Source organism: Bombina bombina, chromosome 9, assembly GCF_027579735.1.
Source record: "Bombina bombina isolate aBomBom1 chromosome 9, aBomBom1.pri, whole genome shotgun sequence".
In the NCBI taxonomy this organism is placed as follows: Eukaryota; Metazoa; Chordata; class Amphibia; order Anura; family Bombinatoridae; genus Bombina; species Bombina bombina.
In genome coordinates this window covers 39289664-39310561 of record NC_069507.1, presented here as the reverse complement: position 1 = coordinate 39310561, position 20898 = coordinate 39289664, and the positions used below count along the sequence as shown (strand labels likewise).

At 40.9% G+C, this 20898-nt stretch overlaps 1 protein-coding gene across 3 annotated transcripts in view; it reads left to right on the top strand.

Annotated features, from left to right (window-relative positions):
• The window catches only part of WAPL (WAPL cohesin release factor), a 326703-nt gene that overhangs the window by 106707 nt on the left and 199098 nt on the right, over window positions 1–20898 (top strand). For all 3 annotated transcript variants that reach the window (XM_053692042.1, XM_053692040.1, XM_053692041.1), the window contains one exon: window positions 9768–9904. In XM_053692042.1, the coding sequence (XP_053548017.1) occupies window positions 9768–9904 (137 nt within the window). The remainder of the gene's footprint in view (window positions 1–9767; window positions 9905–20898) is intronic.

The following is a 20898-nucleotide window of genomic DNA, read 5'->3' as shown; positions in this document are numbered from 1 at the left end:
TTGGTGTGAATCTAAAGGATTCCCTTGGGACAAGGTTAAGATTCCTAGGATTCTATCCTTCCTTCAAGAAGGATTGGAAAAAGGATTATCTGCTAGTTCCCTGAAGGGACAGATTTCTGCCTTGTCGGTATTACTTCACAAAAAGCTGGCAGCTGTGCCAGATGTTCAAGCCTTTGTTCAGGCTCTGGTTAGAATCAAGCCTGTTTACAAACCTTTGACTCCTCCTTGGAGTCTCAATTTAGTTCTTTCAGTTCTTCAGGGGGTTCCGTTTGAACCCTTACATTCCGTTGATATTAAGTTATTATCTTGGAAAGTTTTGTTTTTAGTTGCGATTTCTTCTGCTAGAAGAGTCTCAGAATTATCTGCTCTGCAGTGTTCTCCTCCTTATCTGGTGTTCCATGCAGATAAGGTGGTTTTACGTACTAAACCTGGTTTTCTTCCAAAAGTTGTTTCTAACAAAAACATTAACCAGGAGATTATCGTACCTTCTCTGTGTCCAAAACCAGTTTCAAAGAAGGAACGTTTGTTGCACAATTTGGATGTTGTTCGCGCTCTAAAATTCTATTTAGATGCTACAAAGGATTTTAGACAAACATCTTCCTTGTTTGTTGTTTATTCAGGTAAAAGGAGAGGTCAAAAAGCAACTTCTACCTCTCTCTCTTTTTGGATTAAAAGCATCATCAGATTGGCTTACGAGACTGCCGGACGGCAGCCTCCCGAAAGAATCACAGCTCATTCCACTAGGGCTGTGGCTTCCACATGGGCCTTCAAGAACGAGGCTTCTGTTGATCAGATATGTAGGGCAGCGACTTGGTCTTCACTGCACACTTTTACCAAATTTTACAAGTTTGATACTTTTGCTTCTTCTGAGGCTATTTTTGGGAGAAAGGTTTTGCAAGCCGTGGTGCCTTCCATTTAGGTGACCTGATTTGCTCCCTCCCTTCATCCGTGTCCTAAAGCTTTGGTATTGGTTCCCACAAGTAAGGATGACGCCGTGGACCGGACACACCTATGTTGGAGAAAACAGAATTTATGTTTACCTGATAAATTTCTTTCTCCAACGGTGTGTCCGGTCCACGGCCCACCCTGGTTTTTTAATCAGGTCTGATAATTTATTTTCTTTAACTACAGTCACCACGGTACCATATGGTTTCTCCTATGCAAATATTCCTCCTTAACGTCGGTCGAATGACTGGGGTAGGCGGAGCCTAGGAGGGATCATGTGACCAGCTTTGCTGGGCTCTTTGCCATTTCCTGTTGGGGAAGAGAATATCCCACAAGTAAGGATGACGCCGTGGACCGGACACACCGTTGGAGAAAGAAATTTATCAGGTAAACATAAATTCTGTTTTTTCCCCACAAATAGTTCTGAAGGGCAGGATGGCGCCACAGCAGAGCTGTGGCAAGGTGCTGAAAACCTTTTTTTAGCGGTTTTGACGTTTTTTCAATCCGGTTTTGCCATTAAGGGGTTAATTGTTTATTTGCATAGCTGTGCAAAGTTACTAAGGCTGTAAGATAAGCAAAGTTACTAAGGCTGTAAGATACTACTGTAAAAATTTCGTTAAGTTTACTGCTTTTTTACACTGTTTTGCAGAACTTGTGCAGCTTTTTTCTCTTAAAGGCACAGTACCGTTTTATTTCTAAGTGTTATTTACTTTGATTACAGTGTTTTCCAAGCTTGCTTGTTACATTACTAGCCTGTTTAACATGTCTGACACCAAGGAAAATCCTTGTTCAATATGTTTGGTAGCCATTGTGGAATCCCCTCTTAGAATGTGTCCCAATTGTACTGATATGTCTATAAATTATAAAGAACATGTATTAGCACTTACAAATAGAGCAATAGATGATTCTCAGTCAGAAGTTAATGAGGGTTCGCCATCTAGCTCTCCCCAAGTGTCACAACCAGTAACGCCCGCATAAGTGACGCTAAGTACTTCTAGTGCGTCAAATTCATTTACTTTACAAGACATGGCCAGAGTTATGAATACAACCCTCAAAGAGGTTTTATCCAAACTGCCTGGTTTACAGGGAAAGCGGGACAGCTCTGGGTTAAGGAAAAATGCTGAGCCGTCTCATGCTTTAGTAGCCGTATCTGATATGCCCTCACAATGTTTTGAAGGGGTGAGGGATTTGTTATCTGAGGGAGAAATTTCTGATTCAGGAAAGACGCTTCCTCAGACAGATTCTGATATGACGGCCTTTAAATTTAAGCTTGAACACCTCTGCTTATTGCTTAGGGAGGTATTGGCAACTCTAGATGATTGTGACCCTATAGTGGTCCCAGAGAAATTGTGTAAAATGGATAAATACTTAGAGGTTCCTGTTTACACTGATGTTTTTCCAGTCCCTAAAAGGATTGTGAATATTATTTCTAAGGAGTGGGATAGACCAGGTATTCTGTTCACTCCCCCTCCTGTTTCCCATATCTGACACCATAAGGGACTCATGGCAGGCAGTTCTTAAGGTGGAGAGAGCTATTTCTACTCTAAGCATACAACTATACCTATCAAAGACAGTTGTGCTTTCAAAGATCCTATGGATAAAAAATTAGAGGGTCTCTTGAAGAAAATTTTTGTTCATCAAGGTTTTTCTCTCCAACCTATTGCGTGCATTGTTCCTGTAACGACTGCAGCTGCTTTCTGGTTTGAGGCTCTAGAGGAGGCTATTCAAATGGAGACTCCATTAGAGGAGATTATAGACAGAATTAAGCCCTTTAAATTGGCTAATTCTTTTATTACAGCTGCCGCATTTCAACTGGCTAAATTAGCGGCAAAGAATTCAGGTTTTGCCATTTTAGCGCCCAGGGCGTTATGGCTTAAGTCCTGGTCTGCCGATGTGTCATCTAAATCTAAACTTTTGAACATTCCTTTCAAAGGTAAGACCCTATTCGGGCCTGAACTGCAAGAGATTATTTCAAACATCACTGGAGGGGGGGAAGGTCATGCCCTCCCTAAGGATAGATCAAGTAAGAAGAGGACCAAACAGAGTAATTTTCGTTCCTTTCGGAACTTTAAGAGTGGTCCCGCTTCAGCTTCCTCTACTGCAAAGCAAGAGGGGAATTTAGCCCAATCCAAGTCAGTCTGGAGACCTAAACATGCCAAGAAGCCTGCAGCTGCTTCTAAAACAGCGAGAAGGGGTAGCCCCCGATCTGGGAACGGAACTAGTAGGGGGCAGACTCTCTCTTCGCTCAGGCTTGGGCGAGAGATGTTCACGATTCCTGGGCTTTAGAAATTGTGTCCCAGGGGTATCTTCTGGAATTCAAAGACTCCCTTCCAAGGGGGAGATTTCACATTTCTCGATAGTCTGTAAACCAGACAAAGAGAGAGGCGTTCTTACGCTGTGTAGAAGACCTACATACCATGGGGGTGATCCGCCGAGTCCCAATAGAGGAACAGGGGCTAGGGTTTTATTCAAACCTGTTTGTGGTTCCCAAAAAAGAGGGAACTTTCAGACCAATCTTGGATCTCAAAATTCTAAACGAGTTCCTCAAGGTTCCATCATTCAAGATGGAGACTATTCGGACTATTCTACCTCTGATCCAGGAGGGCCAATATATGACTTCCGTGGACTTAAAGGATGCGTATTTACACATCCCTATTCACAGAGATCATCAATTTCTCAGATTCGCCTTTCTAAACAGGCATTACCAGTTTGTGGCCCTTCCCTTCGGGTTGGCCACGGCTTCCAGAATTTTCACAAAAGTTCTAGGGTCCCTTCTGGCGGTTCTGCGACCACGGGGCATAGCAGTGGCACCTTATCTAGACGACATCTTAATTCAGGCGTTGACTTTCCAGCTAGCCAAGTCTCACACGGACATCGTGTTGGCTTTTCTGAGAGCTCACGGGTGGAAGGTGAACATAAAAAAGAGTTCTCTCTTCCATCTTACAAGAGTTTCCTTCCTAGGGACTCTGATAGACTCGGTAGAAATGAAAATATTTCTGACGGAGGTCAGAAAATTAAAACTTTTAACCACTTGCCAAGCTCTTCATTCCATTCCTCGGCCATCAGTGGCTCAGTGTATGGAGGTAATCGGACTCATGGTAGCGGCAATGGACATAGTTCCTTTTGCCTGCCTACACCTCAGACCACTGCAACTATGCATGCTCAAACAGTGGAATGGGGATTATGCAGATTTATCTCCTCAACTGCATCTGTACCAGGGGACCAGAGACTCTTTTCTCTGGTGGTTGTCTCAGGACCACCTGTCTCAGGGAATGTGTTTCCGCAGTCCAGAGTGGCTCATTGTAACGACAGATGCCAGCCTGCTAGGCTGGGGTGCAGTCTGGAACTCCCTGAAAACACAGGGCTTATGGTCTTGGGAGGAAGCTCTCCTCCCGATAAACATTCTAGAACTGAGAGCGATATTCAATGCGCTTCAGGCGTGGCCTCAGCTTGCTGCGGCCAAATTCATCAGATTTCATTCGGACAACATCACGACTGTACCTTATATCAATCATCAAGGAGGAACAAGGAGTCCTCTAGCGATGATGGAGGTAACCAAAATAATCCGGTGGGCAGAGGATCATTCTTGCCATCTCTCAGCAATCCACATCCCAGGGGTAGAGAACTGGGAGGCGGATTTTCGAAGTCGTCACACTTTTCATCCGGGGGAGTGGGAACTCCATCCGGAGGTATTTGCCCAGCTGATTCAGCTATGGGGCACACCAGAATTGGATCTGATGGCGTCTCGTCAGAATTCCAAACTTCCTCGTTACGGGTCCAGGTCCCGGGATCCCAAGGCGGTACTGATAGATGCTCTAGCAGTGCCTTTGTCCTTCAATCTGGCCTATGTATTTCCACCGTTTCCTCTCCTCCCACGTCTGGTTGCCAGAATCAAGCAGGAGAGAGCTTCGGTAATTCTGATAGCACCTGCGTGGCCATGCAGGATTTGGTATGCAGACCTAGTGGACATGTCCTTGGTTCCACCGTGGACTCTGCCAATGAGGAGGGACCTTCTAATTCAAGGTCCGTTCACTCATCCAAATCAATCTCCAAGCAGTCAGGCACAGAGAAATTAGAACGCCTGATTCTATCAAAGCGTGGTTTCTCTGAGTCGGTCATTGATACCCTGATTCAGGCTAGAAAGCCTGTCACCAGGAAGATCTATCATAAGATTTGGCGCAATCCAAAGGTTACTCGTGGAGTAAGATTAGCATTGCTAGAATATTGTCTTTTCTCCAAGAAGGTTTGGAGAAGGGATTATCTGCTAGTTCCCTTAAAGGACAAATATCTGCTTTGTCTATTCTACTACACAAATGTCTGGCAGATGTCCCAGACGTTCAAGCATTTAGTCAGGCTTTGGTCAGAATCAAGCCTGTATTTAAACCTGTTGCTCCGCCATGGAGCCTAAACTTAGTTCTTCAAGTTCTTCAAGGGGTTCCGTTTAAACCTATGCATTCCATAGATATTGAGCTTCTATCTTGGAAAGTTTTGTTTTTAGTAGCTATCTCTTTGGCTCGAAGAGTTTCTGAGCTATCTGCTTTACAATGTGATTCCCCTTACCTTGTTTTCCATGCAGATAAGGTGGTTTTGCGTACCAAACCTGGGTTTCTTCCTAAGGTTGTTTCTAATAAGAATATCAATCAAGAGATTGTTGTTCCTTTTCTGTGTCCTAATCCTTCATCAATGAAGGAACGTCTGTTACACAATCTTGATGTGGTTCGTGCTTTAAAGTTCTACTTACAAGCAACTAAAGATTTCCGTCAAACATCTTCATTGTTTGTTGTTTATTCTGGTAAACGGAGAGGTTAAAGGGCTACGGCTACCTCTCTTTCCTTTTGGCTGAAAAGCATCATTCGTTTGGCCTATGAGACTGCTGGACAGCAGCCTCCTGAAAGAATTACTGCTCATTCTACTAGAGCTGTGGCTTCCACATTGGCTTTTAAGAATGAGGCTTCTGTTGAACAGATTTGTAAGGCGGCGACTTGGTCTTCGCTTCATACTTTTTCCAAATTTTCCAAATTCAATACTTTTGCTTCTTCGGAGGCTATTTTTGGGAGAAAGGTTCTTCAAGCAGTGGTGCCTTCCGTTTAAGGTCCCTGTCTTGTCCCTCTCTTCATCCGTGTCCTAAAGCTTTGGTATTGGTATCCCACAAGTAAGGATGAATCCGTGGACTCGATACATCTTACAAGAGAAAACATAATTTATGCTTAACTGATAAATTTATTTCTCTTGTGATGTATCGAGTCCACGGCCCGCCCTGTTTTTTAAGACAGGCATATATATTTTTATTTTAAAACTTTCAGTCACCACTGCACCCTATAGTTTCTCCTTTTTCTTCCTAGCCTTCGGTCGAATGACTGGGGGGTGGAGCTAAGGGGGGAGCTATATAGACATCTCTGCTGTGGGTGCTCTCTTTGCCACTTCCTGTTGGGAAGGAGACTATCCCACAAGTAAGGATGAATCTGTGGACTCGATACATCACAAGAGAAATTTATCAGGTAAGCATAAATTGTTTTTTGGTAATTAGAAGGCCGCTAATTGCAGCTGCGCACCACACTTGTATTATACCCAGCAGTGAAGGGGTTAATTGGGTATCTTGTAGGGTTAATTTTAGCTTTAGTGTATAGATAACCCTCCCACCTGACACATCCCACCCCCTGTTCCTTTTCAAGCAGCTCTTTCCTCCCCACCCCTCAATGGTCATTCCCATCTTAAGTACTGGCAGAAAGTCTGCCAGTATGAAAATAAGATATATATATATATATATATATATATATATATATATATATATATATATATATATATATATATATATATATATATATATATATATATATATATATATATATATATATATATATATATATATATATATATATATATATATATATATATATATATATATATATATATATATATATATATATATATATATATAATTTTTTTTAATTTTTTTTTTTTTTTTTTTTTTAAATATATGTTCTGCAGTGTAGGATCCCCCCTCTACCTATTTGCCGTTATCTTGGGTACTGGCAGCTGTCTGCCATTACCCAGTTTGACATAATTTTTACTTATTTAAAAAAAAAAAACAACAACTTTTTTTTTTCTGTAGTGTAGCTGCCCCCCCTCATTACCCTACCCCCTCCCTCCTTCCCACTCACTGGCGTTTTTTTTTTTTCTTTTTCTGTAGCATAGCGGTCCCACCCGTTTCCCTCCTAACCCTCCCACGCCACCAAAAATCGGCACCATCACTGGCCGATGCTCTGCATCTGTTACTGACCGAAGGGTATTGCACAATGCCTCAATATCCAGGCATCGCTGCAATACCCTTAGAGCGACTGGAAGCGATCAAAATCGCTTCCAGTGCTCATTTTCAGAGGACGTGTTAGGTACGTCCTTAGGGGATGTTTTTTGTAGGATGTAGCTAGCACGTCCTCTGTCGTTAAGGAGTTAAACCTAAAGGGATATGAAACCCAAACCTTTTCTTTTGTGATTCAGACAGATCACACAATTTAAAAAAAAAAAAAGTTTCCAATTTACTACTTTTATCAAATTTGCTTTTCGCATTATGTTCTTTGTTGAAGAGATACCTAGGTAGGCATCTGAAGCACTACAAGGCAGGAAATAGTGCTGCCCTCTAGTGCTCTTGTAAATGGATAACATTCTTTCAAGTTGCTAACCTATAGTGCTCCAGCCACGTGCACGCTCCTAAGCTTGCGTCCCTGCTTTTGAACAAAAGCTTCTTAGTGAACAAAGAAATATTGATAATAGAAGTAAATTAGAAAGTTGTTTAAAATCACATGTTCTATCTGAATCATGAAAGAAAAATGTGGGGTTTCATATTCCTTTTTAATGAGATAGTAAACCCAAATTGTTCTTACAGAATTCAGATAGAGCAGTAATTTTAAGCAACGTTCTAATTTACTCCTATTATTTTTTTTTCGTTCTCTTGCTATCTTTATTTTAAAATGCAGGAATGAAAACTTTCGAAACGGCATATTTTTTGTTCAGTACTCTGATAGGGCTTGCTTATTGGTGCTTGCGTTTAGTCATCCAATCAGCAAACAGAACCCAGGTTCTCAACCTAAAATGGACAGTCTCCAAAGCTTTTATTCCTGCTTTTTCAAATAAAGATAGCAAGAGAACGAAGAAAAAATAATAGAAGTAAATTAGAAAGCTGCTTAAAATTGCATGCTCTATTTGAATCATGAAAGGAAAAAATGTGTGTTTAGTGTCCCTTTTTAAGGGCCATTATAGTAAAAAAAATTATTATAATTTATTGGTTAGAGCATGAAATTTTTAAGACTCGTGACTCTGCAGTGCTATTTGTTTAATCCTTGCAAAAGGGGTTAAACTCTATTAGAAGTATTGCTCAGAACACACAGAGTTCTTATTGGCCCCAACTGTAAATCAGTTCAACAGCACTAGTTACACGACTGTGTAACATAACTAGAGCTGCTGATTGGATCAGATGCAGTTTACATTTAGGGCCAGTATTGCTATACAGGTCCCGAACTGTACTTATACTGTGTGTATAACCCCTTTGTGGGGTTTAAGCACAGTGCGGGGTTGTTAGTATTAAAATGACATGCTTTAACGAATTAGAGCATGTCATATTTTTTATTTATATCTTGCTGAGGAATATGAGGAACAGGCAAAAAAAACTATGCAAACAAGGTTATGTGGAAACCCTGTTAATTACTTTAACAGTCTAACACGGCTTTGTGGAACATAGGAATGTTAAAGTGACTAACGGGGTTTGCACAGTCTTTTTATGGCCTGTTTTATATTTGTCCCTAGATGTCCTCAGCAGGAAATTTAGAAAACCAACAATTTTAGAGTTAATTTAAAGGAAAAGAGGACAAAATAAAGTATAACAAACAGATCCGGCCGCTGCAGATCCTCATCTAAACGAAGTGAAGCCGGACGCCACAAAAGCTGTAGGAGGAGCCACACACAGCCCCGAGATGTGCAAGCCGAGCACGGCCAAGCGAGGACCGCAAAGGATATGCCAAAAATAGAATAAGGCAGCACTCGGGAGGCATGTTGAAAAATAAAAACACTGTTTATTGGAACATGTTTAAAACCTTTCCTATGATTTAAGTGCCCATTTGCGGCATGAAACGCGTAAGGAGTTATCCTGTGTTCTGTGCCTTGTTTTAAACATGTTCCAATAAACAGTGTTTTTATTTTTCAACGTGCCTCCCGAGTGCTGCCTCCTATTTTTGAGAAGATAAAGTATATTGCAATGATTTTTTACTTCACATGATTAAACATTTTATATTACAATATAGTGTTTACAATATAGTGTTTTATTTTGAGAGACTCAAAATAAAACCTTTTTGATTCTCTTTTTTGTTATCCTTTTTGAATTTTGAATCAAATACAAACAAAGGAGGTGCCCAAAAAACTAAAATAAAAATAAAGCTTCTTTCCATGAGTTTACTTACTCAGGAGCGTGCACGTGTTATGGACACTGGCAGCAGTGTTTGCAACAGATGTTATCTCAATTCTATAAATAGTATATCAAGACACATGCACAGTTCTAACTATTCTTTCATAGAAAGAGAATATCTTTTTAAATAAAGGATGCCAAGAGAAGGAAGTAAATTGTATCATGAAATTAAAGTGTAAAGTTTTTGCACACTATGTTTATGAAAATCTAATTTTTACTTTGTCTTTTTTAAAGAGAGTTTTTCTACACACTGATACATATCTGCATCCAAATTTCCAGACTACCTTGGCTATTTAAATTTGCAAAACTAATTTCTGTCAAATTAACAGTATAATTGTTTTGCTCTCAATGTCTCCTGTTCCTATAGCTGTACACTGTAGTTCAGCATGTAAAGCACTTCAATGACGTGGTAGAATTCGGAGAGAACCAGGAGTTCACGGATGATATTGAGTATCTTCTAAGTGGGTTGAAGAGCAGCCAACCCATCAACACCCGTTGCCTTAGGTGAGACTGTTAGGATACATACGTTGCCATAAATATTCCCATTGTCAATGTTAAACTGAAATTATTTTCACATGTCGTGATACAATCATGTGGAGTAGTTGATACCTGGATTGGCTATCCACCAGCAGAGGTGGTATTGTGGTCTCAGCCTGGAAAGGGTTAATGTGAACTGCATGTTCTTTGTGTAACACGTGTGTGTATGAATGTAGAAAGTTCCAAAACACCCCATCTGATTTAGAAGTTTTGGTGATGGCAGAAATTGTTAATTAGAGCGGTGTAGACAGGATTTGAGGGTTAAAAAGGTCCTTTTGTAGAGTTACAAGGTTAAGGGAACCAGAGCTGTGTGCTATTAACCCCTTCACCTCCACACCTCTCTATTTTGGCGTTGAAAAAATGGTTTAATTCGTCACGAACTGGCTGACAGCGTTGGGGATATTTAGAGCTTTTTAGTGTTATTTGTATAGTACTAAAAGAAATTACATGTTTTTGTGTAATTTCCCAAAGACAGGACTCCATGCCTAATTACAGAGACATACAGTGCAAAGAAGCAGTTCTTTTCCCCTCCTTCTTGTTGTTTGTTGCTACGCTCATTATGGAAGCATATAGGAAAATGCCTAAAGAGTCACAACTTTTGACAAAACAAAGGAGCAGTTGGTCCAGGAACTGTAGCAGGCAGATGACAATCTAGCAGAGCAGGAAACAGGCACAGAAAGGGTTACTGTAGAACCAATAACCCAGTAGATGATACCTACTGCTGTTACCCCTTTGGATGCTGAACCCAAACTAAGAATGGAATTGATCCTCAAGTATCAAGAGGAGAGAAAAGGAGAGGGAGGCTGCAGAGAGAGAAAAGGAGAGGGAGGCTGCAGAGAGAGAAAAGGAGAGGGGGAGGCTGCAGAGAGAGAAAAGGAGAGGGGGGAGGCTGCAGAGAGAGAAAAGGAGAGGGGGGAGGCTGCAGAGAGAGAAAAGGAGAGGGGGGGCTGCAGAGAGAGAAAAGGAGAGGGGGGGCTGCAGAGAGAGAAAAGGAGAGGGGGGGCTGCAGAGAGAGAAAAGGAGAGGGGGGGCTGCAGAGAGAGAAAAGGAGAGGGGAGGCTGCAGAGAGAGAAAAGGAGAGGGGGGGCTGCAGAGAGAGAAAAGGAGAGGGAGGCTGCTCAACGGAGACATGAAATTGAGATTATGCAGATGAACAGAACCAGCCTGTCTCCCCAAACCGGGGAACCAGCAACAGAGAGGCCCTGCCTGGAGTATTTCCTAATGTTAGAAAAAGACACTGACTTGGATGTTTTTCTGAGGGGCTTTGAGAAAGTATGCAAGCAGTATCAGTTGCCCCCAGAGCAATGGGTCCTCGCCTGAAGGGTAAAGCACTGGATGTATTTGCTTCTCTTCCAGTGGAGGATGACAAGAACTATGAGGCCATAAAAACAGCCCGATTGCAAAGTTTTAATCTCACTCCGGAATTCTACAGGAAAAAATTTCGGACTCTCCACCAAAGTGAAGGTGACAGCTGAACAGACTATGTTGCACAGCTAAGGGCTGCTTTTAAGCAATGGACTGGGGGCCTAAAAGTCCTCACTCCATGATGATTTGTTGATCATGGGGCAGTTCCTGCAAACACTGAGTCCTGAGGCCAGAGAATGGATTCTGGACAAGCTGTATCTCCTAAGTGGAAAAGGGCAAACAAGCTAACAGAGAGGCCATCTCATCTACATCCTACAGCCCGAGGCGCAGGGGCCACCCCGGGACAGGGGGATACCTGTCAGTGTTTCACTTGTAACCAGATGGGGAATCTGAGATTCACCTGCCCAGAGAAGAAGCAGCCTGAGGGTGGGAATGTGGCTGGGGGACCAGCATCTGTTTTGTTTGTGGGTGGGTTCCCAAGGCAAAAGTGGAGAGAGAACCTACAGAGGGTATCTGTGGGTGACCAGTTGGCAACAGGACTCAGGGATTTAGTGGAGCTTCGGTTACCTTGGTGCATCCTGAAATGGTAAAGCCGGAGAACATTATATCAGGGAGGACTGTGTCCATTCAAGGAATTGGGGGAGTTATTATTATTATTATTATTCTTTATTTATAAGGCACCAACAGATTCCGCAGCGCTGCCCATGGGTACAAGGATAAAAGTACAATGGATAAACAATACTATAAAAGACACAATTTTACAGACAGATAGGGTTAGTGAAGTTCATTTGTTAATGAGTCCGGTGATAAGCTTCCCTGAACAAAAAGGTCTTTTGGTAACGTTTAAAGGAGGGGAGAGGTTAGGGGAGAGTCTGACTGCTCGAGGAAGTGCATTCCAGAGGTTTGGTACCACACGAGAGAAGTCCTGTAGTGTAGCATGAGAGGAGGTGATGATAGAGGACGCAAGGAGCAGTTCATTGTTGGATCTTAGTGGGCGGGCTGGGGTATATTTGACGAGTGAGGACAGGTAGAGTAGCATTGGTCAAGGTGAGAATTTTGAATTTAATTTTGCTGTGAATGGGGAGCCAGTAAAGGGACTCACAGAGAGGCGCAGCAAAAACGGAGCGTCGAGAGAGGTGCATTAGCCTGGCAGATTTTTTTAGGATGGATTGAAGGGGAGAGAGGCGGTGTGAGGGAGGCCAGTTAGCAAGTTATTGCAGTAGTCAAGTCGGGAAATTACCAGGGAGAATTAGAAACTGTAGTAGCGTTAGATGGGGGATTAGAAGTAGTTCGGTTTTGGCCATGTTTATTTTTAGGTGGTGAGAGGCCATCCTGGAGGAAATGCCAGATAAGCAGTCGCTGATGTGAGAATTGACAGAAGGTGAGAGTGCAGAGGTGGAAAGGTAGATCTGGGTATCATCAGCATAGAGGTGCTAGTTGAAGCCATAGCTGTTAAGTTTACCCAGTGAAGAAGTGTAAATATAAAAGAGTACCCAGGACAGAGCCTTGAGGTACTCCAACAGACAGACAATGGAGAAGAGGAGCCACCAGCAAAAGAGACGGAGAAGGATCTGTTAGAGAGATGAGTGAATCCAGGAGAGGGCAGTGTCAGAGCCTAAGAGAGCTAAGAGTCCGTAGGAGAAGGGGATGGTCAACAGTGTCAAAGACAGCAGAGGTGTCAAGTAAGATGAGTGTAGAGTAGTAGCCTTTGTTTTTAGCAGAAAGGAGATCGTTAGTAACCTTGGTGAGGGCAGTCTCAGTTGATTGTTCGGGACGGAAGCCAGATTGCAGGGGGTCGAGCTGTGAGTTGGAGGACAGGAAGTGAGTTAGGCGATCGAAAACTAGTTTTTCAAGGATTTTTGAAGCTAGCGGGAGCAATGATATGGGGCGGTAGTTTGCAGGAGAGTTGAGGTCAACGGAGGGTTTTTTGAGGATGGGGGTGACCTTTGCATGTTTGAAGGAGGCAGGAAATAAGCTGGTAGAAAGGGATAAGTTGAGTATGTGGGTAAGAGCCGGAGTGAGGGTGGGAGACAGAGAAGGTATTCGATGTGAAGGAATAGGGTCAAGTGGGCAGGTAGTGAGGTGTGAGGAAGACAATAGGGAAGCCACTTCTCTCTCAGTGGTTGGGAGGATGCAGAGAACGGCACAGTCGGTGACTGGGAGTGAAGTTGAGAGATTGCAGGCTTGTGTTGGGATGTTTCTTCGGATGGTAAGTGTTTTATTGAATAAGTAGTCAGCCAGGTCTTGAGCACTGAACGCAGATGAGGGGGTAGGCGTAGGTGAATAGAGAAGAGAGTTGAAAATGGAGAAGAGTCTTTTAGGGTTTGAGGAGTGAGTCGATATAAGAGAAGAGAAGTAGGTTTGCTTAGCTAAGTGAAGGGCAGAGGTTTTAGAGTAAAAGATTAATTTATAAATCATGAAATCGGGTTCAGATCGGAATTTTCTCCAGGCACGTTGAGCAGTGCGGTAACATTTTTATAGGTGGCGTGTTTGCTGGGAATGTCAGGGCTGGAGCTGACGATGTGGGGCTTTGCGAAGTTGGGGCGGAGCAATAGTGTCAAGTGCAGAGGAGAGAGTATTGTTGTAGTGGGTTATGGCAAGGTCAGGGCAGGATATTGTGGAAGTGTGGGGGAGGCGTGTTTGAATAAGGTTGGAGAGTTGGGGAGGGTCTGCAGTGTGAAGATTTCTACAGGTGTGGGGGCGAGGGGGGGGGGGGAGTAGTTTTAGCCTGTATATTAAGATTAAAGGTGAGCAGATGGTGGTCTGAGATGGGAAATGGGCGAAAGGCAACATCTGGAAGAGAGCAGCGATAGGAGAATACCAGTGTCCATCACAGTGGGTAGGGAATAGGGTGGATTGTGAAAGGCCGAAGGAGTTAGTGAGAGAGAGGGAGTTTGCCCCGCAGTTCCTGTGGCATGAGTGTACCTTGAATAGTGTTGAGAGAATACCAATGGCACTACTTAAATTAAATAGACCCTTATATCCTAGATTTTGCCAACTAGTAGGGCAAGGAATGGGTGCTGTGTCTACATCACATTTGTACGAGAAAGAGAGAAAAGAATACACTAATAGCACTCCTAGGTCAAATTTTAATGATAGATATCTGAGATTACTTATCACTAACTATTCACTAAAGAATAGAAAATGGAGAGACAAAACATAAATAACTAAAATTAAAATATAACTTTTATTGGGGTCAAATAAAATAGGATGTTAAATTAAAAACACTCTTAGATACCGAATGTAGTAATATGTACATATGCTAGGTAGTTAATATTATGTATTTCAAGTACACAATGTATTAATAAGTACCAATATTATGAATGCCATCCACAGTATATTATTATAAAAGAATATCTAATGGTGTATAACACTGGTATAGCACTCAATGTGTGAGTGTTAATTATGCTGTATACTGTTACAATGGCACTAAATAAACCAAAGCTACTGTAGTACTAGTATTGCCATGAACTTATTAGGCTGTTGATACCAAGTAATATGTTGTCCAGATAGTACAATAGTATTAGAACCTAGTATTGCTCCCAATAGTAATTTATTAATAATATTAGTAATCTGGTAGCTATAGTGTTTTTGAGGGTTAACGTCACATAATGATACACCAATGTGCGGTGAATGTTTAAATACTGCTGATATTTAGATAGTAACTAACACCGATAGAGAAATTTCTATCACTTATAATTTTAAATGATAGTGTACAATAGCAGACTGATAAACATCATGTCAGAGTGACAATGGGTATAATAAATTATTGCATTAACACCTTCTGTACAGTAACAAATCGTTATTTCACCGTTCGCTGGCTTGTGGATGATTATGATGAACACAATCGCACAAATATTATAAGGCAAAATTATCCCTTAATTTTAATTGGTTTTAGAAATACATCTCGCTTTTTCATCATGTGTAGTATACTTGTGAGAAAAATAATATCTGCAATATTAATGTTGTAACATGTATAAGAACAGATGGAGTCAGCAGCTAAGTAATATAGTATCAGATCTCAATAATTGTTGCTTTGTATTATGTTACCTATAGAACAATTTATGCTTTTTCCACCATGCTACTCCGAAGAAAAGTAGAAAGTATCAACGTTAAATGTACTATGTTATGTTGGAGCGTACAAACGTGGAAGCCACAAAATAACTAGCGTGTTGCTATAGATATCGTGATAATCCTGAGATGTTTCTGTCAAATAATCACGTGACCTGATATTTTCTATCGGTAAATGTTATAACTATCTGCAGATGACAAAAAACTGCAGTCTGAAGTTGTGAGCGAGTGTGATAAGAGCCCACACCTCTGTTAAATATTAAGGTAATATCAAGGCATTTAATTGTGCTTATTAACTAAACTTTTTAAGCTGAAATAGCTATATTATCATACAAACTCCGGTACTTTAATGTTCTTCCTGTATCAACAGTCTATTGTTATGGAGCCGATATAACGCATCGGTAGTTGCATTATTATGTTTTTAAATACCGGAGCGTGACCATAATGAATGATAGTTTCCATGGGTTTTATTAGTTTCACAGTCTCACTCAGCCATTAAAACAAGTACACATTCACTCTGTATCAAATGGTAACACCTTGTCTTTATTGTTGGTTGTACATTATGAATAACTACGATATACGGAATTGTTAATTACACTGTGGTGTGTTTAAATACAATAATTTTCGGTAGCCTAAGGTCCCCAAGGGACGCTAGGGCAATGGTGAGGAGTCCTTGGAGCTCCTGTGTTTTTAGCAAGCCTTAGGCTACCGAAAATTACTGTAGTATATCTTTACTAACGGATAGTTACTTTCAATGTACATCCAATAATAATGTCAGTTGGTACTATTTGACACAGAGTGATCGGGTACTTGTCTGAATGGCCGAGTGAGACGGTGTTATTAATAACATCACGGTAACTTGTTGTTCAACTCTGTTCACGTTCTTGTATTTAAACACACCACAGTGTAATTAACAATTCCGTATATCGTAGTTATTCATAATGTACAACCAACAATAAAGACAAGGTGTTACCATTTGATACAGAGTGAATGTGTACTTGTTTTAATGGCTGAGTGAGACTGTGAAACTAATAAAACCCACGGAAACTATCATTCATTATGGTCACGCTCCGGTATTTAAAAACATAATAATGCAACTACCGATGCGTTATATCGGCTCCATAACAATAGACTTTTGATACAGGAAGAACATTAAAGTACCGGAGTTTGTATGATAATATAGCTATTTCAGCTTAAAAAGTTTAGTTAATAAGCACAATTAAATGCCTTGATATTACCTTAATATTTAACAGAGGTGTGGGCTCTTATCACACTCGCTCACAACTTCAGACTGCAGTTTTTTGTCATCTGCAGATAGTTATAACATTTACCAATAGAAAATATCAGGTCACGTGATTATTTGACAGAAACATCTCAGGATTATCACGATATCTATAGCAACACGCTAGTTGTTATTTTGTGGCTTCCACGTTTGTACGCTCCAACATAACATAGTACATTTAACGTTGATACTTTCTACTTTTCTTCGGAGTAGCATGGTGGAAAAAGCATAAATTGTTCTATAGGTAACATAATACAAATCAACAATTATTGAGATCTGATACTATATTACTTAGCTGCTGACTCCATCTGTTCTTATACATGTTACAACATTAATATTGCAGATATTATTTTTCTCACAAGTATACTACACATGATGAATAAGCGAGATGTATTTCTAACACCAATTAAAATTAAGGGATAATTTTGCCTTATAATATTTGTGCGATTGTGTTCATCATAATCATCCACAAGCCAGCGAACGGTGAAATAACGATTTGTTACTGTACAGAAGGTGTTAATGCAATAATTTATTATACCCATTGTCACTTTGACATGATGTTTATCAGTCTGCTATTGTACACTATCATTTAAAATTATAAGTGATAGAAATTTCTCTATCGGTGTTAGTTACTATCTAAATATCAGCAGTATTTAAACATTCACCGCACATTGGTGTATCATTATGTGACGTTAACCCTCAAAAACACTATAGCTACCAGATTACTAATATTATTAATAAATTACTATTAGGAGCAATACTAGGTTCTAATACTATTGTACTATCTGGACAACATATTACTTGGTATCAACAGCCTAATAAGTTCATGGCAATACTGGTACTACAGTATCTTTGGTTTATTTAGTGCCATTGTAACAGTATACAGCATAATTAACACTCACACATTGAGTGCTATACCAGTGTTATGCACCATTAGATATTCTTTTATAATCTACTGTGGATGGCATTCATAATATTGGTACTTAATACATTGTGTACTTGAAATACATAATATTAACTACCTAGCACATGTACATATTACTACATTCAGTATCTAAGTGTTTTTAATTTAACATCCTATTTTATTTGACCCCAATAAAAGTTATATTTTAATTTTAGTTATTTATGTTTTGTCTCTCCATTTTATATTCTTTAGTGAATAGTTAGTGATAAGTAATCTCAGATATCTATCATATTAAAATTTGACCTAGGAGTGCTATTAGTGTATTCTTTTCTCTCTTTCTCGTACAAATGAGTGTACCTTGATTGGGGTGTGGGAAAATGTTTGCGGGAGGTAGGGATTTCTGCGGATATCCCTGTTGATGTTTTGTTAGGGGATGATTTGGACTGGATGCTTTGTCAGTACGCCCAAGAAGACAATACCTGTAACCTGGAAGGGCCAGTAGAGGTCCCTGCACCCACTGAGGTACTGTGTGAAACTTTGTGGGGCCCAGAGGGGAGGCGAGGGATGAGAACATCGCTAGCTACACCAGGGCTGGAGGTATCCCACTAAAGGATGAAGAATGATTCCCAACCATGATTGCTGGAAGGAGGGGGGAGGGCGGGCTGAGGGTTAATGCAGCTCTGCCTTTGTGTACACCAGTAATGTCTGGTGCAGGAGAAGAGGCTTATTCTGTTTTCCCCTGAGGTAAAATGCACCCTTAGTGAGGGATGTCAGCTATACAGCTGCAAAGGAGAACAGGTGACAGGTATGTGTCAGTCTGTCTCTGAAACAGCATTGCATATGCAAGGAGGAGTGCATGGTATGGCTGGTGTAGGGGCCAGGGTACCCCCTGCCCTGTTACAGAGAGTAAGACAGTATGGGACCCTGGGTGTGTCTGTGGACCTCCCCTACAGGGTTGACAGATGTGAAGAAGAGAGAGGGAGGGAGATGTGACCCCTGCAGCTCTCCCATGGTTCTCTGTGCCATTGATAGAGAAAATGTGGGCCAAGTAGCTGCAGTGACTAGTAAACCTGATACCCCTACAGAGCATACTGGGGTAAGTGTGAACAGTGGACTATCCGGCCTAAGCTTTGCAAGAATTGCTCTTATTCCCCTAGAAAGTTACCCTGAGGGGGTGCTAGATCCCTATACAAGTGAGCGAGTACAAGGAGGGTATGATATCCTGCATGGGAGTGTCCTCCACAAGGGAAATTGTGTTGGCTGATGCTAAGGACAAATGGATGCAGAGTGTGTGCAGAAAGGGCAGATCTGTTCTTATAAACGAGGAAAGATGAAGATTTAGGTTGACATAGGGGATCAGCGTGGGCTGACCCCCTATTTCCACAATTTTAAAAGGGGAGGTGTCATGATACAGTGACGTGGAGTAGTTGATACCTGTATTGGCTACGACCCCCCCCCCCCCCTTCTTTGAGACTGATACTGTGAGCCACGGCTAGCTGTGCATTGGCTAACTCATCATAAATTATGACTAGGGTGGGGACTTTGGCAAGACAAAAAGAATTTGAGTTTTAAACTTGATGTAACAGGCTCGGTTAGAATTGCCCTGGGACCCAAGCAACTAACATGAACGGCAGCTTTCCACATAGCTAAAGGAACTTGGTAATAAGTTGGATATTATGTGTGTATTCTTTTTCTTTCTAATGACATGAGTCCACAGATCATTGAATTACTATTGGGAATATCACTCCTGCCCAGCAGGAGGCGTTAAATAGCACCATAGCAAAGCTGTTAAATATCACTTCCCTTCCCTCCAACCCCAGTCATTCTCTTTGCCTACGTTAGAGCAAGGAAGTGGTAAAGTTAGGTGTTAGAAAAAGATTCTTCAAGCAAGATTTTATTATTTTTTAAGTAGTGCAAGACTGTGCTGCTTTGTCCTAGGGTGTAGCCGTAGTCCATATCAATATTCAGTAGAGCAATGGGAACTTGGGTATAATCATCACTGCGCCTCCCATTTACTGATGCTGCCCTATTTCTAAAGCCCGAATACGATTATTCAGTCTTTGCATTTTTTTCCTCGGGTCTATGTGAGGGATCTTGCCTCTCAAACCTAGTGAGCTGCCTTGCTGCCGGACAGATGTATAAAGGTAAGTGCTGACTTTATTTTCTGGGAAAGTTATTCAGAATAAAGAGTGAAAAAATACCAATTGACAAAATAGGTAATAGCATGCGCCTAATGTGTTTGTGATAGTAGTGGTTTGAACATAAGTAATAAAATTATGATAATATAAGGAATGTGTAAATATAAATAAAATACTTGTGTAAGTTGTGAAATTTTTTCAATGTGATGTGAATCGAATCCGCTGAAAAGTGTTACCAATTAAATAGGTGCAGATTAGCTAAAAAATGTATATATATGTATATACTACCAATGTAATAGATGCACAACACAGTATTGGTTAATAAAAATCAATTCATAAAAAATATATATGAGGGAACCAAAAACAGAAAGAAAAATATATATTTGATATATATACTAGTGATCAAACGATTTATCGTGATATAAGTCCCATAAAATAAGGTGCTAAAAAGTGATGCCGACAAGTGTTAATGTCTCTGAAACAATGTTTCTTTCAAACTTATCGTGATCAAGATGTTTTGTAGTCAGGAGGATTTCCAATATAGTAAACAGGATTTCCAATATTGCAGGCAGCTGGTCTTTGGTATGTCTGATCGAAAACACAGTCTCTAGAAATGGTAAAAAGAAAGACAGCGCCTCATAGTGCAAGTGGGTTCCAACAGTAATGGATCACAGTGAGAAAATAATCAAGTGGTAGTATACTCACAAGGATGTTGGCACCTTTGTTGAAAATGGTGCAAATGGGCAGACTGACATTTAAATCAGCAGTCAGTACGCTGGAGCCAAAATAGATTCAGATTTCCTGGGTGGGCCGCTGTGGACTCTCCTCTATGAATCAGAGCAAGATCCTGTGATCTCCCGCTGTATATACAAACTGCAAACGGTTAGTCTATGCGTATAGCATACACTGAGTACAGGACAAACTTCCCAGATAATCGGAAGATATGTGTTGTCTGATAGTGGCTGATATAACTTTGGCAGGGAGAATAAAAAGCAAGTAATGCTGTGGTAAATAAAGTTAAAAACACTTTATTTTGCGAGCTTAGGACGCGTTTCTCGGCCGCAAGCTCCTGGCCGTTTCATCAGGTAAAATGTATTACACATGTGATTACAAAAAATGTTTAAAAAGCCTGCCAATGTGTTTGATTGGTCACAATCTAACCAATCCTTGAAAAATACAGTTTGAGAAGCAACAATGTTTG